The following is a 17245-nucleotide window of genomic DNA, read 5'->3' on the forward strand; positions in this document are numbered from 1 at the left end:
AAAAATAAAAATATTATTGCTTTTTAAAAAACATATAAAATCGAATTATATTGATAAAAACAAAAAATAAAAATTAAATATTAAAATCAAGATTTATGTCGTTTTAAAAAAAAAAAATAAAATAAAAAAATGGTGGACGCTTAAATGCTTGCGGTCCCATTCTAGACCGGTCTCGGGTTTGGGCTAATTGTGCGCTCGTTTGACGATGCCATTGACGCTCAAAATTGAAATTGAATAATTGTTGGAGGACTGGGAGCGGGATGCGAAAGACGTGATTGTCGTTGTCTGTTTGACTGGGAGAAATATTGTTGCCTTTAGCGGGACCCAAGAATCGTTGACGTAACGAACTCGACGAATGGATCACACCACCAAAAACTCGTGGTCGACACTGCCTGAGAACGCCCTCTCACGAACTCCAAAGATCATCATCTACCACCAGAAAATCTGCATTTCTTGATATTATACTGTGTGTCGGCGCTGCAGTGACCTACAGCTCCACCAGCGTTCTAGACCTAATCGCTTCACCGTCGTCCTCATGAGGACGCCGACGAATCGTACGGTAAAAGTCATCCCGTTTCAACATTCGTATACTAGCGGAGATACGACGCCGGCCACGTGTTCGTCTTCTTTGTCGGGATGGAGAGCGAAATTGCAGGGGATGAAGATGATTGATTGGATTGAGGCCTTTCTCCCTTGTTCACGTTGGATTCGTACCTACAATTGGCGTGAATATCTCCAGCCTGACATGGTTTCCGGTATCACTGTTGGTATCATGCTCGTGCCACAGGTACAAATGAGTCAATAAGAGATTCCAGTTAGTCAAGCAGAATCTAAACATCTCACAACCACAACCTGATGAACCTTTTCTTAACTGCTATACTTTTCTTGAGTTAACAGTACCGTATATGACTTGAAAACCGTGCAYTGGAATTTTTCAGTAGCTATGCGATTTGTTTTGCTAGATGTTACTACTTAAATTTACTRGATAGCATTCGACTCGTACCAGTTACCGCTCTTGCCATTTACATCTTTTTTGAGGTCGGAGGGACTGCTTTGTAATTTTTTAATATTGTCATGGATGCTCACACCGTTTGAACATCCGAGCTCCTAGAAGGCTACCGCCAAAGGCCTTTTGGTATATTGTTATGGATGTCCCTAATTCTTCTAAGGAAAAATTGATATGCTAAAATAAATTTCACTGGAAATACTATAAGTTWGATAAATCTACGTTGAATTTGTAAAATAATTTGWGTAGATTCTGAACTTGAAAATAGTCCCCGTTACAAGTTGAAGTCAAAGTGAAACTCTCTGAAGAAACATAGTATTGAGTTAAAATTTTGAGGTTTCACTGACTTTTTGATGATTCCTTTGATTTTCAATGAACAGGGAAAACTTGTAACCACCTTAAGTTATTTAAAAGATTTGTTACTATCAAATTTATGTAACTTACAGAGTATTCTAAGTTATGCATAGTCTCCTCAGTTCTTGCTTTGTGACTACTTTGAGCTGTTAGGAAGCTCAAAAACCTAATTTTCTTTTCATATGGGATGACCGGCTCTGATACCATTTGTAACTCCTCATAGCCCAATAACCTCCAAATCAACTTAAAACTATGGTGGAAGTTATTGGTAACTTACAACTTTGAGCTTACAAGGAGCTCACAAATCTAATCTTCTATCCATTTGGAACGAGTTGTTACAATGTGTAATCTCAGAAACCAGATCGATCCTGCTTGTCCCTCCCCGTATAGGCCACTTTATACATGCCTACCCGTTCAGACAASAAGTTAATATTCACAAAATTGGAGAAAATATCTAAATTTTAACCAATAACATCTACCAAACCTATTTGATGCGGTGATGACACCCTATATTGTCAGCCATGTTGTCTTTTACTTGTTCAGACACTCTTTGCTTTGATAAATTGCTCAAATATACTTCGTCATTTCTGCTTTCATACGGTTTCAACAACTACTACATGCCTGATTGCCGCATTTAAGAGTGTGTATGCTGTATAATCACTTCCAGATCTGTTTTTGCAACTAGCCTTATATGGGAGAGAATGCAAGGCTAATATCTGTGTTTCTAAACACTTGAAACAGGTCTTCTCTTTATAGTACTTTCGCGAGTTTCATTTTAGTCTATCTCAACTTGTTTGGAAAACAATGCTTGTTGTAATATAATTACATGTTGCAGTGGGTTATTTTAATTTTATACTCCAAACACTAAGTTTCTTTCTTTATCTTGTTTCTATGTGAGCAGTCTATGTCATATGCAAAGCTAGCTGGACTTCAACCAATATATGGACTTTGTAAGTTGAAAATCAACATCTGCTCTTTACATTATAGTTTAACTTCTCTGAAGTCGAAAGTATAGTTACATTACATGGAATAACTTTATTAACTAACTTGATTAAGCGGAAAAAGTATTTGAGCAATCACAAGACAATTGGTACTTGAGGAATTGGAGAGTGAACGACTTAATACATAAAGAGGGTAAGGCTCATTTAGAGCCTACAAGGTGTCGTTTTTTCCCTGTACATTAATCTATTTTTCTGATTAACTCGGCATTTTGAGTGGTCGCAGAAATCCCTTACCTCAATATTATTAGGAATGAGTTTCTGAAACATCATTTTGAAATAGATTTGCAAAATTATTTTGGTGGAGAGATATACCATAGCCTTGTAGGTTCTAGATGTTCTTTTATTGCAGTTGTGTCTGTTGTGATGGATTAGTATCTGCCTATGCTACAGTTTCCTTTATCCGGTGAACAGCTAATCCTGATGACTAGCAGTTAACCTGCATAGGGCAGCCTATTTGCTTTTAAATTATTTGTTTATGTATGAATTTACACTCTTCTAGTTCCAATTTTAGGGACACTTAATGTGGGTGGATGGAGCAAGGAGGTGTTTTTCCCTGTACATTAATCTGTTTTTCTAACTAGCTGGGGAATTTTGTTTGGTCTTTCACCTCAGATACTGGATTAGTGCCTATATTTGTGTATGCCATATTCGGGTCATCACGTCAGCTTGCTGTTGGTCCAGTAGCATTGGTCTCTCTATTGGTATCTAATGTTCTAGCCAATGTTGATTCATCTGGTGAATTATATACAGAACTCGCTATATTATTGTCACTCATGGTTGGGATTCTAGAATGCACAATGGGGCTCTTGAGGTACTTTTCCTCAATAAATTCTCTTTGTTTTTAATGTATTTTTAACTCTAATTTCACTGATCAAATCCATATAGTTCTCATCAATCTTTTGTATAACATATAATATATCACAATTTGTTCGTATCAGAAATTCGAAGTTCAAGAATTTTAAACATTAATTTTAAGTATTGCTTAAATATTAGCATGAGTCTCATGTGCAAAATGTTATAGTTACAGTGATTTAGTAATTATCGATTCTAGCGTTAAAGGCTGATTCTTCGTCAACGATCTTTTATTGATGCAATATTTTCTTATTCATTTTAGGCTCGGATGGCTCATCCGCTTTATCAGCCACTCTGTGATTTCTGGCTTTACAACTGCTTCAGCCATTGTTATTGCCCTATCTCAAGCAAAATATTTCTTGGGATATAGTGTGGTGAGAAGCAGCGAAATAATCCCACTGGTTAAGAGTATAATATCAGGCGCAGATAAGGTATCCCAATATCAGTCAGATACATTTTATTAATATCTTCAATACTTCATTTGGCAGAAATTTGGGGATTCTACTTTCTACTCCCTCTGTCCCAAAAACAATGTGCTGACATTTAACTTGTAATATGGTTTAATAAACCGTCCTGAACTAATGATTAATTGGACAAGGTTGAGAAATTATATAGACTGCAATCAATCTCACCTATATTTTGTAATGATTACTATAAGACACATATATGTACATATGCATAGGAATTTTCCCAAGATAAAGGCTTTGCATTTTTTTTGGAACAAACAAAGAATAGATGGTGTTAAAAACTTTTTTCTGATAGGAAGGGAGTATCATATCGGACTGTACTTCAATATATTTTTTTTTTCTGGTTTTATTTTGATAACTTAGAGGGGCCAAGGGCCTTAAGTAGGGGTTGTCAATGATGAGAACAACTATAACTAGTTCAAGAAACGTGGATATGCATAAAAATGTGATCCACACAGTGCACATGCACTGCTCTCCTATCTATATATGGACAATTTTTTGTGGTGATCTGTTATATTGAATAAAACAAATGAGACCACAGGATTGCTCCAGTATTCAAAACAGATTCATATCTGAAAATGTCAGTACCTAGAAGTTCTTTCCTCTTGTTGGCAGCTTCCTATATATGTTCCTTTCCATTGCCAAAACATATGGAACCACCTATGTTGCTTAGACACCTAGATATATAATCAGAGAAAAAAAGACATCAACAATAACAGGAAGATGGCCAAAATAGTCCAAATTTTGAAGTTGACACCATAGATGACAGAACACTCAATGGCACTGGATGATACAATCTTGCTGTTGCATATAATTGAACATAATCAAACCAGTCCACAAAAACGATTTACACACACCTCATCAGATTAATGTCTACGTAGCAGTAATTATATACACAGGAAATATATAGCATCCCATCGTAATTGATTTATTTGATCAAAGATATCATCTTAATTCAACCCATAAAATGATATTTGTTTGTTATCACCATAAATTGGTGTAGATTATTGGTCCTTGCAAACATATGCCTGTAATCATGCCTACCCCTCAGTTGATAGAATCCATTTGGAAGATGATCAGTTTACATATACCCAAGATGTTAAAATGCTATTCACCTTTCCTTGTATTATAGAAAGAGAAATAGAGATGTAATTGTGGGTCCCATCTATCTGGAGAATTGGAACCCACCAAATGGAGAATGGAGGTCAATAGTGTAAATGAATAGACCCAGTTTTAGTTCAATATGATCATTCCATGAGAGACCTAGATGAAACCAGGGTTACTTATATGCTGTTCTTTAGAATTATTTGTTCCAACAGATCATATTAAGTTTTGAATTCAAAAGTAAATCTAATGCATATGCTAACTTGATTTTCAAAGTCAGTTTGGAAATATTTCTGCGTAGATTATAATAAGGGGAGGAATTGGAAACTAAGTTTAACTGTAACGTACTTATTTCTAACTATGTTGCAAGTTGTAAATCAATTTCTGAATTATGCTGTAGCTAACCCAATTTGTGAATAGAGATGTTGTTGAAAAATTTATTTAAGAGGATTAGAAAACAAAAAAATTAAATTTTTATAAATAAATTTTAGAACTTTATTAACGAGGAACATAACCAAGATCTATAGAAACTTTATAGTACGAGATAGAAAACTTAAGACCGGAATCGAAACCAAACCAATATTCCCACATGGGTTTGAATCTATCCTTCGCGATAGACTCAACGGTAGAAAGGGGTAGAAGCAGAGTGTTCACTATGTGAACGAAAATTAAATACAATGCCGAAAAAATAAATACCAACCTGATTTTCTTGAAGTACGCAAAGGCAGAGATCTGCACGGTACAAAATCTATCCTTAAAAGGTTTTATACGACTACTCTTTTGACGCTGTGAATCTGCTAGTCGCTAAGCCCCATGATTTGATGCAGTACACATTTTCGTTTTTCAACAGCGATGAAAACCGAAAACTAAAGCAAGATGGATGCAGAAATTCGGTAGAGAGAAAGAACGGGTAGGAGCAGAGATTCGAGAGAGGAAGCGCTAATTTTCTTGAGTGATTCATAGGGGTGGCTTCTACCCGGTATTTATATTGGGGAAAACCCTAAAATCCCCACGATCTCATCCCCAAAAAACGGAGGATCATGGTTAGTTGGAGGATTATCCTCCAACAATCTTTATCTCCAAGAAACTTGGTCAACTTGGTTTAAAAATCCGATTTTTCGAAAAAATTGCTTCCCATCTCTCTCGATGATATACCAAAAAGATACTCGGAGCTCGGGGCGAGGCTCCCATCTTATAGAGATTTTATAAGTCTACACACTTTGTTCTCTTGTCCGGGTACCACAAACCCTTCACGTTGCTCCATATAAACCTCTTCGTGTAGATAGCCATTCAAAAAGGCTGATGTACAGACCTTTTATGGCTGAAATTGCTATAAGAGTTTGAATAGAACTAATTCTAGCAACTGGAGCATAGGTGTCAAAATAATCTCGCGCCCGTGCGTTGGGCCTTCCACTCAAGACCCCCAGCATGAGTCTACCCATATGTTCAAGCCCAATTGTAGAGAAAGCCTTATAAGCTTCTCTAGAGTTTCTTTATCTACCAATGTGGGATAGAGGAAAACCTCGAACCTCACATATAATTTCCAAGAGATGTGACCAACATTAGATTCTGAATCATGTTTATAAATTGTAACTAAGACGTACTATGCATATTTATTTATTGTTTGTTTGCTTGAGTAAATCCTCTTGTTCAACAATACAAACTTGAAAAAGAATTATTTTCTCCTTCGTCATACCTTGTAATTTTCAAAGATAACCTTGGTCCCACCTTTGATTCATCATATACTTATATCTTAGTTGCTGTGCTCACCTTTGGCAATGGTTTCTGTTTCTAGTTCTCATGGCCTCCTTTTGTGATGGGGTCTACTTTTCTTGCAATTATGTTGACCATGAAGCACTTGGTACGTTATTTCTTCCAACTAAGTTAAATTGATGTGTCACACCTACGCTCACTAATTATTTGGATGGTTCTGTGTATAGGGTAAAACAAGGAAGAACTTGCGGTTTTTGCGAGCAGCAGGTCCCCTCACTGCAGTTGTTCTGGGTACAACTTTTGTGAAAATATTTCATCCATCTTCCATCTCTTTGGTGAGATAATGAAAGAAACTTTTTCTGCTGTACTAGAATTGAACTCTAAAATAAGTAGACGAGTACATCCACGGAATCACTTAATTATGCAAATATATGACAAACAACCTAGAAATCGGTTTGTTCGTCTATTCTTCTGAACTAATGCCGTGTAATTTTTATGTCAATCATCAAGACTATCACACTAACACACATAGATACATATACTTACAAACACAACATATGTAATACAGATATGTGTGTGCATGTGTGTTTGTTTTTGCTTGTCTGTTTCAAATTGGTATAAGTTGCTATGTTCACCCTTCATATGTGTTTAATGTCATCATAATCCAACCCAAAGGTCCTAAGAGATTTTTATGATCCGCTTATTTCCTTTGAGGAAAAATGATGTTTTTTTATAATTTGATTTAATGTTACTTCGTGGATCACTTCCCATTTGGGGCCATCACTTTTGGTTCTTTTGTTGTTTTCTTGAAGGGTGTCAGTTGTCTGTGGTTTAGATGTTGCATATAATCACAAGATTTCAAGAAAAAAGAAAATAAGAGAATACAAGTTTGTAGTGGTTAGGTCAATTGGATCTATGTCCACCCATGGTTCGGGACGGAGTATTCTTGTCTCTTCACCAAGAATTGTTATTATCACAACAAGTATGCAACCCTAAAACCAAATACAATGTATAAACACATACAAGAAATATGCAACTTTAGAACTTAATTGGGCTGGGACACTCCCAAAAGAACTATTAGGATTAATGCAGTCAGGTTCATCTCCCACAATGCATGTCCATGTGCTCTAGAATTTCAAGGCAAATAAATCATTGATACATCTACCATTGAAATTTCTTTGCCACTTAATGTAATAAATCAAATCTCGAGCCATGAACAATGGCTTAATCTTGAGCAAAGGTAGGAGATCATTTCATGTGATATACATTCGTCAATACCAGGAGAAACTAGTGAAAATTAATGCCAAGGCTTGTTCAAAATTCTGATATGTACATAAACTACCTTGGACAAGAAATCATGAATGTTTCAGTTTGCAGAGAGAACAGTTTTCTTTGTATATTCGTTCTATTATTGTTTTGGATACATCAAATAGATTTTCATTATTGTATTTTAAGAATGAAAGTTTGGATTTTTCTTCTTCCAGTATCTGGTTATCTTGTTTGAACTATACTTTTAATGCCATATAATCACTTACCATATGTATTTGACTGAGGAATTCAGGTGGGAAATATACCTCAAGGGCTTCCTTCGTTTTCCATCCCTAAAGAGTTTGGGCTTGCAAAGTCATTAATTTCTACCACATTTCTAATTACTGGAGTGGCTATACTGGTAGGAACTGAATTCTATCATTAGCTAGAATCTTATGATGCTCTTCATAATATTAACCATCCACTCACTTCACATCTGCAATTCAGGAATCTGTCGGGATTGCCAAAGCTCTGGCCGCAAAGAATGGATATGAATTGGATTCAAATCAAGAGGTATCTTCCTTAAGCACAAAATCGCTATTGGATTTAAGGTTCATTATTGTGCATTTTTTGATGATCAAGCGTTCTACAAGCAGCCTAAAAATAAACTGTTCAACTTTTTCCTTGATCTGTGTCTGGTCTATCAAGACAAGTTGCTTGTTGAAGGTCGCCTTGCCTAACCTCTAGGAAGTCTCCCATCCCTGTTACTGTCTGAGATTTGCTTCTAGGCAGACCTGCCAAATACCTTTAGTAACAGAAGTCATCCCTGCCTACCCTCTAGGAAGTCTCCAACCAATGTTCCTCCAAAGCCTTACTCGTAGGTACCCCACACACGGTTACTTGAAGCAAAGAAAAGAGCATGCACACATTTCTCTGAAGCACCATATCCCTACTTGCAGAATGAACATTAACTTTTGGCCTGTTACTTGCTCTGTGCATTGACCCCCAAGCTACACGACTTACAATCCACCCCCCTCTCAAAAGAAAAAAAAAACCCTCTAGGAAGTCCCCTATCACTGTTCCGGCCTTGTCTGAGTGGAATTTACTGGCTCTTGTATTGAGGCTTCATCTAATTGTTATACAGAAACATCTTAGTTGTCTGTGACATTCTGTTCCTTCCAAGTTATCTTCGGCAAGTCAGTGTATTGATCAAAGTGGTTGCAGACATAATTCTTCCCATAACTGGACATCTATAATCATAAATCTTTTTTTGTGTTACATTATGAAATAGAGACAGAGGCTTAGACCTTAGTTTATTTAAGGATGCTGTTATTAAGTGATTACTTATGAGAAGTACACGGTGCAAATTGTTGATTATGAGGTAGTTCCTTTTGTAAAGGAGCAACAAAGTCATAGATCCCTGCTAACACTTTCATTGTTTTTAATAGTTATTTGGCCTTGGAGTAGCCAATATTTTTGGGTCCTTTTTCTCAGCATACCCTGCTACAGGTGAGATTTCTTGATGTCTTTCTCACGTATAAATAAATAGATCATGTGTAATCAAGCCTGATATTACTTATCAACACATGCTATGTTTTATAAGTTTGAGTTGGCATTGTTCTGAAGGAGCAATTTGTTTATGAATACGTTGAATAGGTTCCTTCTCAAGATCAGCAGTTAATAATGAAAGTGGTGCAAAAACTGGTTTGTCAGGAATTATCATGGGCATTATCATCTGTTCCACTCTGTTATTCATGACACCATTGTTTGAATATATACCTCAGGTATGTCTCCCTTTGATACTTCATTCTCTTAAAGACCGCAAAGGCTGCTGCTGACCAATTTCAGTGCTAATTTTCCATTTCAAATTTAGATATAAAAATTTATTTCAGAAAATCCTAATGATCCTGTGTATGTAATTTATAAAATTCGATGGTCTCGACATTGTTTCGATGTTATCTTGGCAGCTACATGCACTCACTGTTTATTGAATTTTTGTACTTGGATCTTGACTCTACCGCTTGTGGACTTGATCACCCTTGCAGTGTGCTCTAGCGGCCATTGTAATCTCTGCTGTAATTGGGCTGGTGAGTTTTGCTATTTTCTCTCTCCACAAATTCAGAGAATTTACGTCACTATCATACATCTCAATCTTTAATAAGCTGTATAGTCATCAATCATAAATCGTGAACCCACTTTACTTGTGAAAAGACTTGGGGTTTGAAGTGATACTTATTACTGAGCAAAAACTCTATAAAACATGTAGCGGACGAGGTCATGGACTGAGATATTACTGATGCTAACTTTCTAACCAAATACAAATACTCTAAAACTACTTGTGTGGGAGGCATGGACCAAGGATATCAGTCATGCTAACTTTCTACATGCAAAAATGTATTGGTTTTTTTCTGATGTGTGGTGGCTGTACCTACAATGTAATGAAGCACCAATTGGCAAATGTATATAACCCAAGTCTATGGCAATGTGTAGGGCTAATTAGTCATCTCAATACACTTGGTTTATGACTGACGAATATACATCTTATTGGCAAGAGTGTAATAAGTTTTTTCGGCAAATCATAAGATACAACTTCTAATTGGTCATCCAAATCATAAAGATACTACTTCCTGGCTATTTATTTATCATTCACTTGCAATTACTGAAACGCTACATATAGCGTATAAAATCATCTCCAAGTAACCAGAGGTGGATCAAAAAAGAAAATATTCAAGCAATTAGCAAGAGATAAATAACTAGCGGTCATTGGCCTAGTGGTATCTGTGGAAATCTACAACTCTTAGGTTGTGAGTTCAAGATTCTTTAGGGAGTTGTATCAATGAGTTGACCTTTTAAAAGACGAGATAAATAACTCAGAAACAAAAATAAAAATTGTAACTTAATAAGCAATCAAAGAGGTAGACCAGTTGAACTCGAGAGAACCCATTAAGTACTAGCCTACTGACTTATTGATTGCCCCACAAGAAAAAAAATTCGGGGCAGTATCCAACACCAACATTTAACCTCCGGTAATAATTGGCGGTGTATTGTTAGTACTTACAAGTTACATGTGGTTTTACAAAGAGTGTATCGGGATGATCAATCAACCATACACATTGCACAATGAAAAGAAGTTTTCTTGTATCATTTCTTCAAAACCTAAATGTATGTAAAAACCTTGCATTAATACAAAAATTATATAAAATTTCAAATGATTAGAACATATATGCCATCTGTAGAGTTACAAAACGTATTCTTTCAACTTCTACAGATGGCACATATGTACTCATCTTCTGAAAAAATAGGTTTTGTACGCTATATGCAATGTTTCAACTGTTATAAAACCGAGTTTCAGTAGCCAACAATCTCTGAAAACAGAGAACACAACGATAACCTATCTGGTTAACGCACAAATTCACAGCAACACAAAACTGGTACTGTGATTCAAATCAGAAAGCAAAAATTAGAAGGAACACAAAAAATTAAGTGGTTCGGCAGTTAAATTGTGGAGATTACAAAGGTTCACGCACACTTTTTCACAGCAATCTGCTCTACACACCTCACCGAAAAAACACACGTCTTTCTCTTTTCTTTTGTAACTGTCTTGCAGTTACTTACTGCTGTCCTATTAATTAGCAATTAATTATTGCTTTTAATAATATAGCCGAATGAGAAATAGAGCCATAATACAACATCAACATCTGCTAACGGATTATTAATAGATAGCCAGGATGTAGTATCTTATGATTTGGAGATWTTTAAGARCTTCGACAGAGTATCTGGTCCCTACCTTTTGGTTATTATTTGTAATCATTTTGCAATTAATGTGGCGTCAGTTGTCACCTTTTGTTTATATCTATATAACATAAGACATTTCCACATTGTTGTTCCATAYTGTACCATTACATTGTGTCATAAATTCAGTGGTTGGTWGGGTTGGCCTCTCAACCTGTAACAGCAGTTTACGGTTAACTGACGTACTGAACTATATACCCCAAAATTTCTATTCTATCATAATCTGGTTCCTCTACAATGCCATAATAGAGAATAATTTAGTGTTGATTTTTCCTTGCTCAGATCCTAACTTGTCATCATGTAAATTATAACAGGTGGACTATGAAGAGGCAATGTTTTTATGGCGGGTAGATAAGAAAGATTTTTTTCTTTGGACAGTTACTAGTGCAACAACGTTGTTCTTCGGGGTAGAGATCGGTGTGCTTGTTGGGGTATGCATTTATTTATAGTGTATGATAGATAGTACTGCGGCAGTTCTTCATACAGTGAAGACTTATCAATCTTTATAAGAAATTAAGACATTGCCTACTACTTGAACAGGACTATTAATATTTCTGCTGGTTTTGGTTCTCTTCCATTTCTAGCTTGTCCAAACATATTGACCCACTATTGGCTTTGCTGCAACTTGTGCTCGCTGGTATACATATGTTAGGTTCTGTATATTACTAATCTGAGTGTTGCAATGTCGTGACAATTAGGTCGGGTTTTCACTTGCTTTTGTGATCCATGAATCGGCAAATCCACATATTGGTGTGCAAGCTTGTTATATTACTGCCGTTGATTAATATATGTGCTTGCTTCAGCTTTCTCCAATAAGTTACGATCCAGTTATCATGTATCTCCAACTATTGCCTTCTTCAGAAAGTCATATAACTTTAACTAAGGAGATAAATTTTTAGGCCTCTCATCTAAATGGGCACGAGGATAATGTTTAGCGAAGTTTTGATGAATTCTGCAATGATGCTAAATTGAACATTCGTGAGTTTATGTGAGTTTCAGGCTGGAAAGATGAGGTTCTGTTTCCAATTTTGAAGCTAAATGATTATTTTTTAGATCTGAGGGGGGAAACTTTTGTCACCTTCCTATTGAACATCCTTGATAATACATAAATGAGATTTAAACATGACCTCTTAGTTATCCTAAGGAAGCCAAACTCAGCAATCTCAGCTGGGCGAAGCTAAAGGGTTATTATGAAGCTTGGAGCTGATAATGTCAAAATCTAGCTGAGAACTGTGTCCATCCTAAAAAAAGAACTCCCCAAAACCAACAATTCATTTGTCATGCCACTCTTAATTAACTAGCTTATGTGAGTTTCAGGAACTCATAGTTGTTGAAATCTAGCTATGAACTTTGTCCACCCTAAGAAAAAGAACCCCAAAATCAAACAATCGATTTTTCACGTCATTCTTGATTGACTAGCATATGTGAGTTTCAGGAACTCATAGTTTTGTCTTACTTTTTAGGTTCTTGGAACTCATAATTTTTGGGTTCTTGTATAAAGTTGCATGTAGATATGACTTTTTGAATAATCGTCAATTTGTTTGTATTACAGCTGTGTTGGGGCGGCTTCCTGGCACCACTGTTTATAGAAACATCAAACAGTACCCAGAAGCATATACATACAACGGGATTGTGATTGTTCGAATAGATGCACCTTTCTATTTTGCCAACACAAGCTTTATAAAAGACAGGTGAATATTATCGTGCCTTAGCGGTTGTTTGATTTATCTATTAAGTTCTGAATCTATTAAGTTGTCTTTAAGCATTAATCTATTTGGATACATTAAGATAAATTGTTGTTTGATTTTTGTCCTAAATAAATAGTCTGAATAACAAAAATTACCATTTTAACCTTATGTCTACATAAGTGTTGAATGAAAATAAATTGTTTGATAAATATTTTGAATGACAAAAAATTAAAATAGTATGAATTATTTAAAATAACATAAATAACATGAATTCAACAGGTTCATGATAACTAAAAATATATTTAGAACAATTAAGTATTATTGTTTGACACAATTTTTTATTTATGTGCGTTGGTAAACTATTTATTTTGTAATGAGATGGGTGATTAAAAATTGTAGGACAAGGGTAATATTGGAAAAGTTATAACTTAATGCATTAAGATAGGATGGCTAACTTAACATTTTAAATCAAACATGTTAATATAACTTAACCAATTAAGCTAACCACCCATTAAACTTATTAAGATTAAAACAAACACACCCTTGGAGTTGCATACCATATAGGTGATTTTGTACTGTCCAATTTGATGATGCTTGCTTGCTTTTAACGAAATAGTTATTACAATATCTTTATATGTGTTTCAGGCTGCGTGAGTATGAAATTTCGGTAGACCAATCTGGCGGCAAACGTGGACCAGAAGTTGAAAGAATACATTTTGTAATTCTAGAGATGGCACGTATGTACTCAGCATCTGAAATTTTATATTGTTTTTCGTAATAATGCAAGGTTTTTAGTTTTACTACATACATTTAGGTTTTCAGGAAATAACATAGACAACTAGTCAACTTTCACTTGCAGACCTTTTCCCTCTTGATCTACAGAAGTTGATAGATTTCCCCCCCTTAAGTTGGCAGATCTTATTTCTGTACCCATTTTACACTTTGCTACCCATTTTCTCCTTGAAATACAAAATCAAAATAAAAACAACTTTTCACAATAATATGTTTCCTTCTAGATGGCTGATACGTAACTTCTCTATCAATCCCTGGTTTCAGACTATATTAACATTTCTAAGTTTGCCTTGTTGATAAAATTTTGACTTCCCTATATAAGTTTCAACACAGGTTTTCTATGGGGGTTTCATAAAGTGACCAAATGAAAATATGATTACTTTATGTTGTAGGACTAAATTTTGTTTATAGGAAAACAAGAACATTGAAAGGATTAAATTTCTTTGCACAATCAGCCAAAGCCCGTCCCCTGCTTTTCTTTAGGTGATCTCCATCACAAATAAGACAATCCTTGTTGGTTAGCTCTCACACCTATGCCCTCTTGCCTCATTGATCACTAAAAAGTTCATTTTATATGATCCAATTAAAAGGCTGATCCTGGTGCAAAAAGCCTCCAATTAAGAGGCTGGGTTTGATGGGTCATTATCCAATTAATAGGCTGCAAAGTGAAAGTTAATTGCTTTTTAATATCAATCTCCCTTTACAATGACATGCCACATAAGCAAGTTGGACAAGCAGTAACAAATCCGTCAACTGAAGGGGAAAACACATTGATTTTCAAAGTTTGGTGTATTTTATGTCGGTTTTTGTAGTTCATGGGGAACTGAGTTGTAAAGGAAAAGCTCGTTGGTTTCTATTACCTAAGGTTTTCTTAATCAATGTTATCTCACACCAGATCTTATTGTATCAGATAGTCGTCTTTTTACTTGATCCAATTTCTCTTAARACCAAAGAACAAAACTCAATTTCTCATCATTYCCCYCCTTGTATGGTCCAGGTAGTATRATATGTGTGTATTATATTAATAATGAGTCGAAAACGTATCATTATACAATTATATTCATATCCGCTTCTTTTGTCATCATATGCGGATGCAGACATGCCTGTTTTATGGATACAGATTTGGACATGTATGCATTTATATGTTGTGATACTGGTGAGGATTAGATTCACATTGTATTAATATTAGTGATAGAATGTTTCAAATACARATATCCACTTTTTCCAACATTTAATCTTCAATCCAGAACAAGCAGTTAATTTAGTTCCATGTCTTTTTCAGCTGTTACTTATGCCGACTCCAGTGCAGTTCAAGCTTTAAAAGAGTTGTATCAGGAATATAAATCAAGAAACATCCAGGTGCATAATCTTTTTTTGCCTACAACTATTATACTTCTAATCAGAAGAGTTCTCTCATCACGAAGGATCGTGTGAGAATAGGAGTTAAGGTGAGAAGTGTAAGAAGGGATTTGAACCCTTGATCACTTTTAATCCCAAAACAACCCATGGATTGCTTTTTAGAAGGAATTGATCTAGTGTATCTCATTAGTGTTGATCTAGTGGTTCTCTTTCATTTAGGATTGATCCAAGAGTGGAGATCCCTTCTTACCCTTCTCACCATAACTTTCATTCTCACCRGAACCCAACCCTTTCTCATCATCATATCTGTAGTTTTGTTGTCATTGCTATAACACCGAAAATGAACATTAAAGTGTGTTAAAGTTGGCTACTTGAGACTACATGTAGAGATAAGGTCTGTATACATCCTAGCCTCCCCAGTCCCCAGACCCTTTCTCTGTATGGGATATACCGGGTTTGTTTGATTTAAAGTTTGGGGTTGTTTACTACCTGCTTACCGCCCCTTACCCTCAGGTTAGAGGTGCTTAGTAGGCCAGGGATGTTGCTGTTTACCAAGCCCTTCTTACAGGTCCATGATGCTGACCCGGTAAGCTAAGCAAAGGGCTCTTAGGGGTCATTTACCAAACGCTTACCGGATAAGCGGTTACCGGCAAAAGTCATCACTCTCACTTACCTTATTAGGTAACATTCTTAACCAATAAAATGGATTGTTGGTAACCGTCTTTATCCAACAATTGCTAACCATGTTAAGAAAGAGTCTTCTCCCTCACTTACCAGGTAAGATTCTCGGTCCTGCTATGACATGGTTAGCGTTTGGTAAACGACCCATTACTCGATTAGTGATTAGTGTTGACCCAAATAGTATTTTTATTTGGTCGACGTTTACCCAATTTGTGTTGGTAAATGACATCAACCTATCACATACTTTGTTTTTTTTCTTTTCTTTTTGCATTTTAGTAAGTATACAAGATATCTACATGTTGGATGATTCATTCACTCCAAATAATGTTTAATCTCTCGACCTTTCACCATCATCCATAATGCAGATAGCCATTGCTAATCCAAACCGAGATGTTCTTCTAACTCTAGCAAAATCTGGATTCATCGATCTGGTTGGTAAAGAATGGTGTTTTGTTAGAGTGCATGATGCCGTTCAAGTTTGTCTTCAACATGTGCAGACCTCAACCAGTTCTTCCCTTAAAGCACCACAAGTAACTCTTCACAACAGTTCCAGCTATCTTGACATACTGAAAGAAAGACGTAAAGCTGACTTAACCGCCGATGAAATGGAATCCGGTGAAAGAGAACGATTAACATCCAAAGATGCAGACCCTGTAATGGAGCCTTTGTTGTCGGGAAAATCTCACAAGTGATGTTGATTTTTGTAGATAAATTGTATTACTTTGCACCATATGTGATTAATGAACCAGACCTCTTGTGATTCTTTCATGGAAGCAAAAGGTAGATTTCAATCTAGTGTTTGAAGTTATTATGCTTTCAACCGTGAGTCATGTGAAAACACATCTTCAGAAAGACAACAAAAACATAAATTGAATAAAGTAATTACTGATAGCACCAAATTTTCATGTTCTACTTGTTTTATATAAGCTCAAAATCCCACTTTTAGCATGATATGGTAGCATGTCAAGGTAGCATTTAATGTATCGTAACTTCATACCCCTCATTATGCACCCCTTGCATGCTACCATGGCATGGAAATGTAGCATGTCAAAGTAACATTTTCTTCTATTTTACCTTTTTTGACTACTTGTTTCGTACAACCCTCTTAAGCACCACAACAATTTTTTCTCGCGTTTTCTCGTCTGTTTTTTGCACTGATCAACATAAAACTTGGATCAGGCTTATAGA

General features: G+C 35.8%; 1 protein-coding gene across 1 annotated transcript; it reads left to right on the forward strand.

Annotated features, from left to right (window-relative positions):
* The first annotated feature begins 535 nt into the window (after nt 1-535).
* On the forward strand, nt 536-16899 carry LOC112526691 (sulfate transporter 4.1, chloroplastic-like). The gene is made up of 17 exons (XM_025137078.1): nt 536-787; nt 2262-2310; nt 2974-3172; nt 3476-3644; nt 6580-6645; nt 6725-6832; nt 8059-8166; nt 8253-8318; nt 9194-9254; nt 9402-9529; nt 9791-9832; nt 11852-11968; nt 12236-12287; nt 13090-13228; nt 13871-13962; nt 15300-15376; nt 16423-16899. Exons 1-17 carry the CDS (start codon nt 536-538, stop codon nt 16747-16749), a joined length of 2052 nt encoding a protein of 683 aa, XP_024992846.1. The 3' UTR covers nt 16750-16899.
* The last annotated feature ends 346 nt before the right edge of the window (nt 16900-17245 follow it).

Source organism: Cynara cardunculus (genome assembly GCF_001531365.2).
Source record: "Cynara cardunculus var. scolymus isolate 2C chromosome LG 14, CcrdV1, whole genome shotgun sequence".
Lineage (NCBI taxonomy): Eukaryota > Viridiplantae > Streptophyta > Magnoliopsida > Asterales > Asteraceae > Cynara > Cynara cardunculus.

Excerpts from the sequence above, each read along its gene's own strand:
- LOC112526691 (XM_025137078.1), top strand. The coding sequence starts at position 536 with ATGAGGACGCCGACGAATCGTACGGTAAAAGTCATCCCGTTTCAACAT. Across the intron at positions 788-2,261 it reads GTATCATGCTCGTGCCACAG|TCTATGTCATATGCAAAGCT; the intron begins GTACAAATGAGT and ends CTATGTGAGCAG. Across the intron at positions 6,833-8,058 it reads ATCCATCTTCCATCTCTTTG|GTGGGAAATATACCTCAAGG; the intron begins GTGAGATAATGA and ends TGAGGAATTCAG.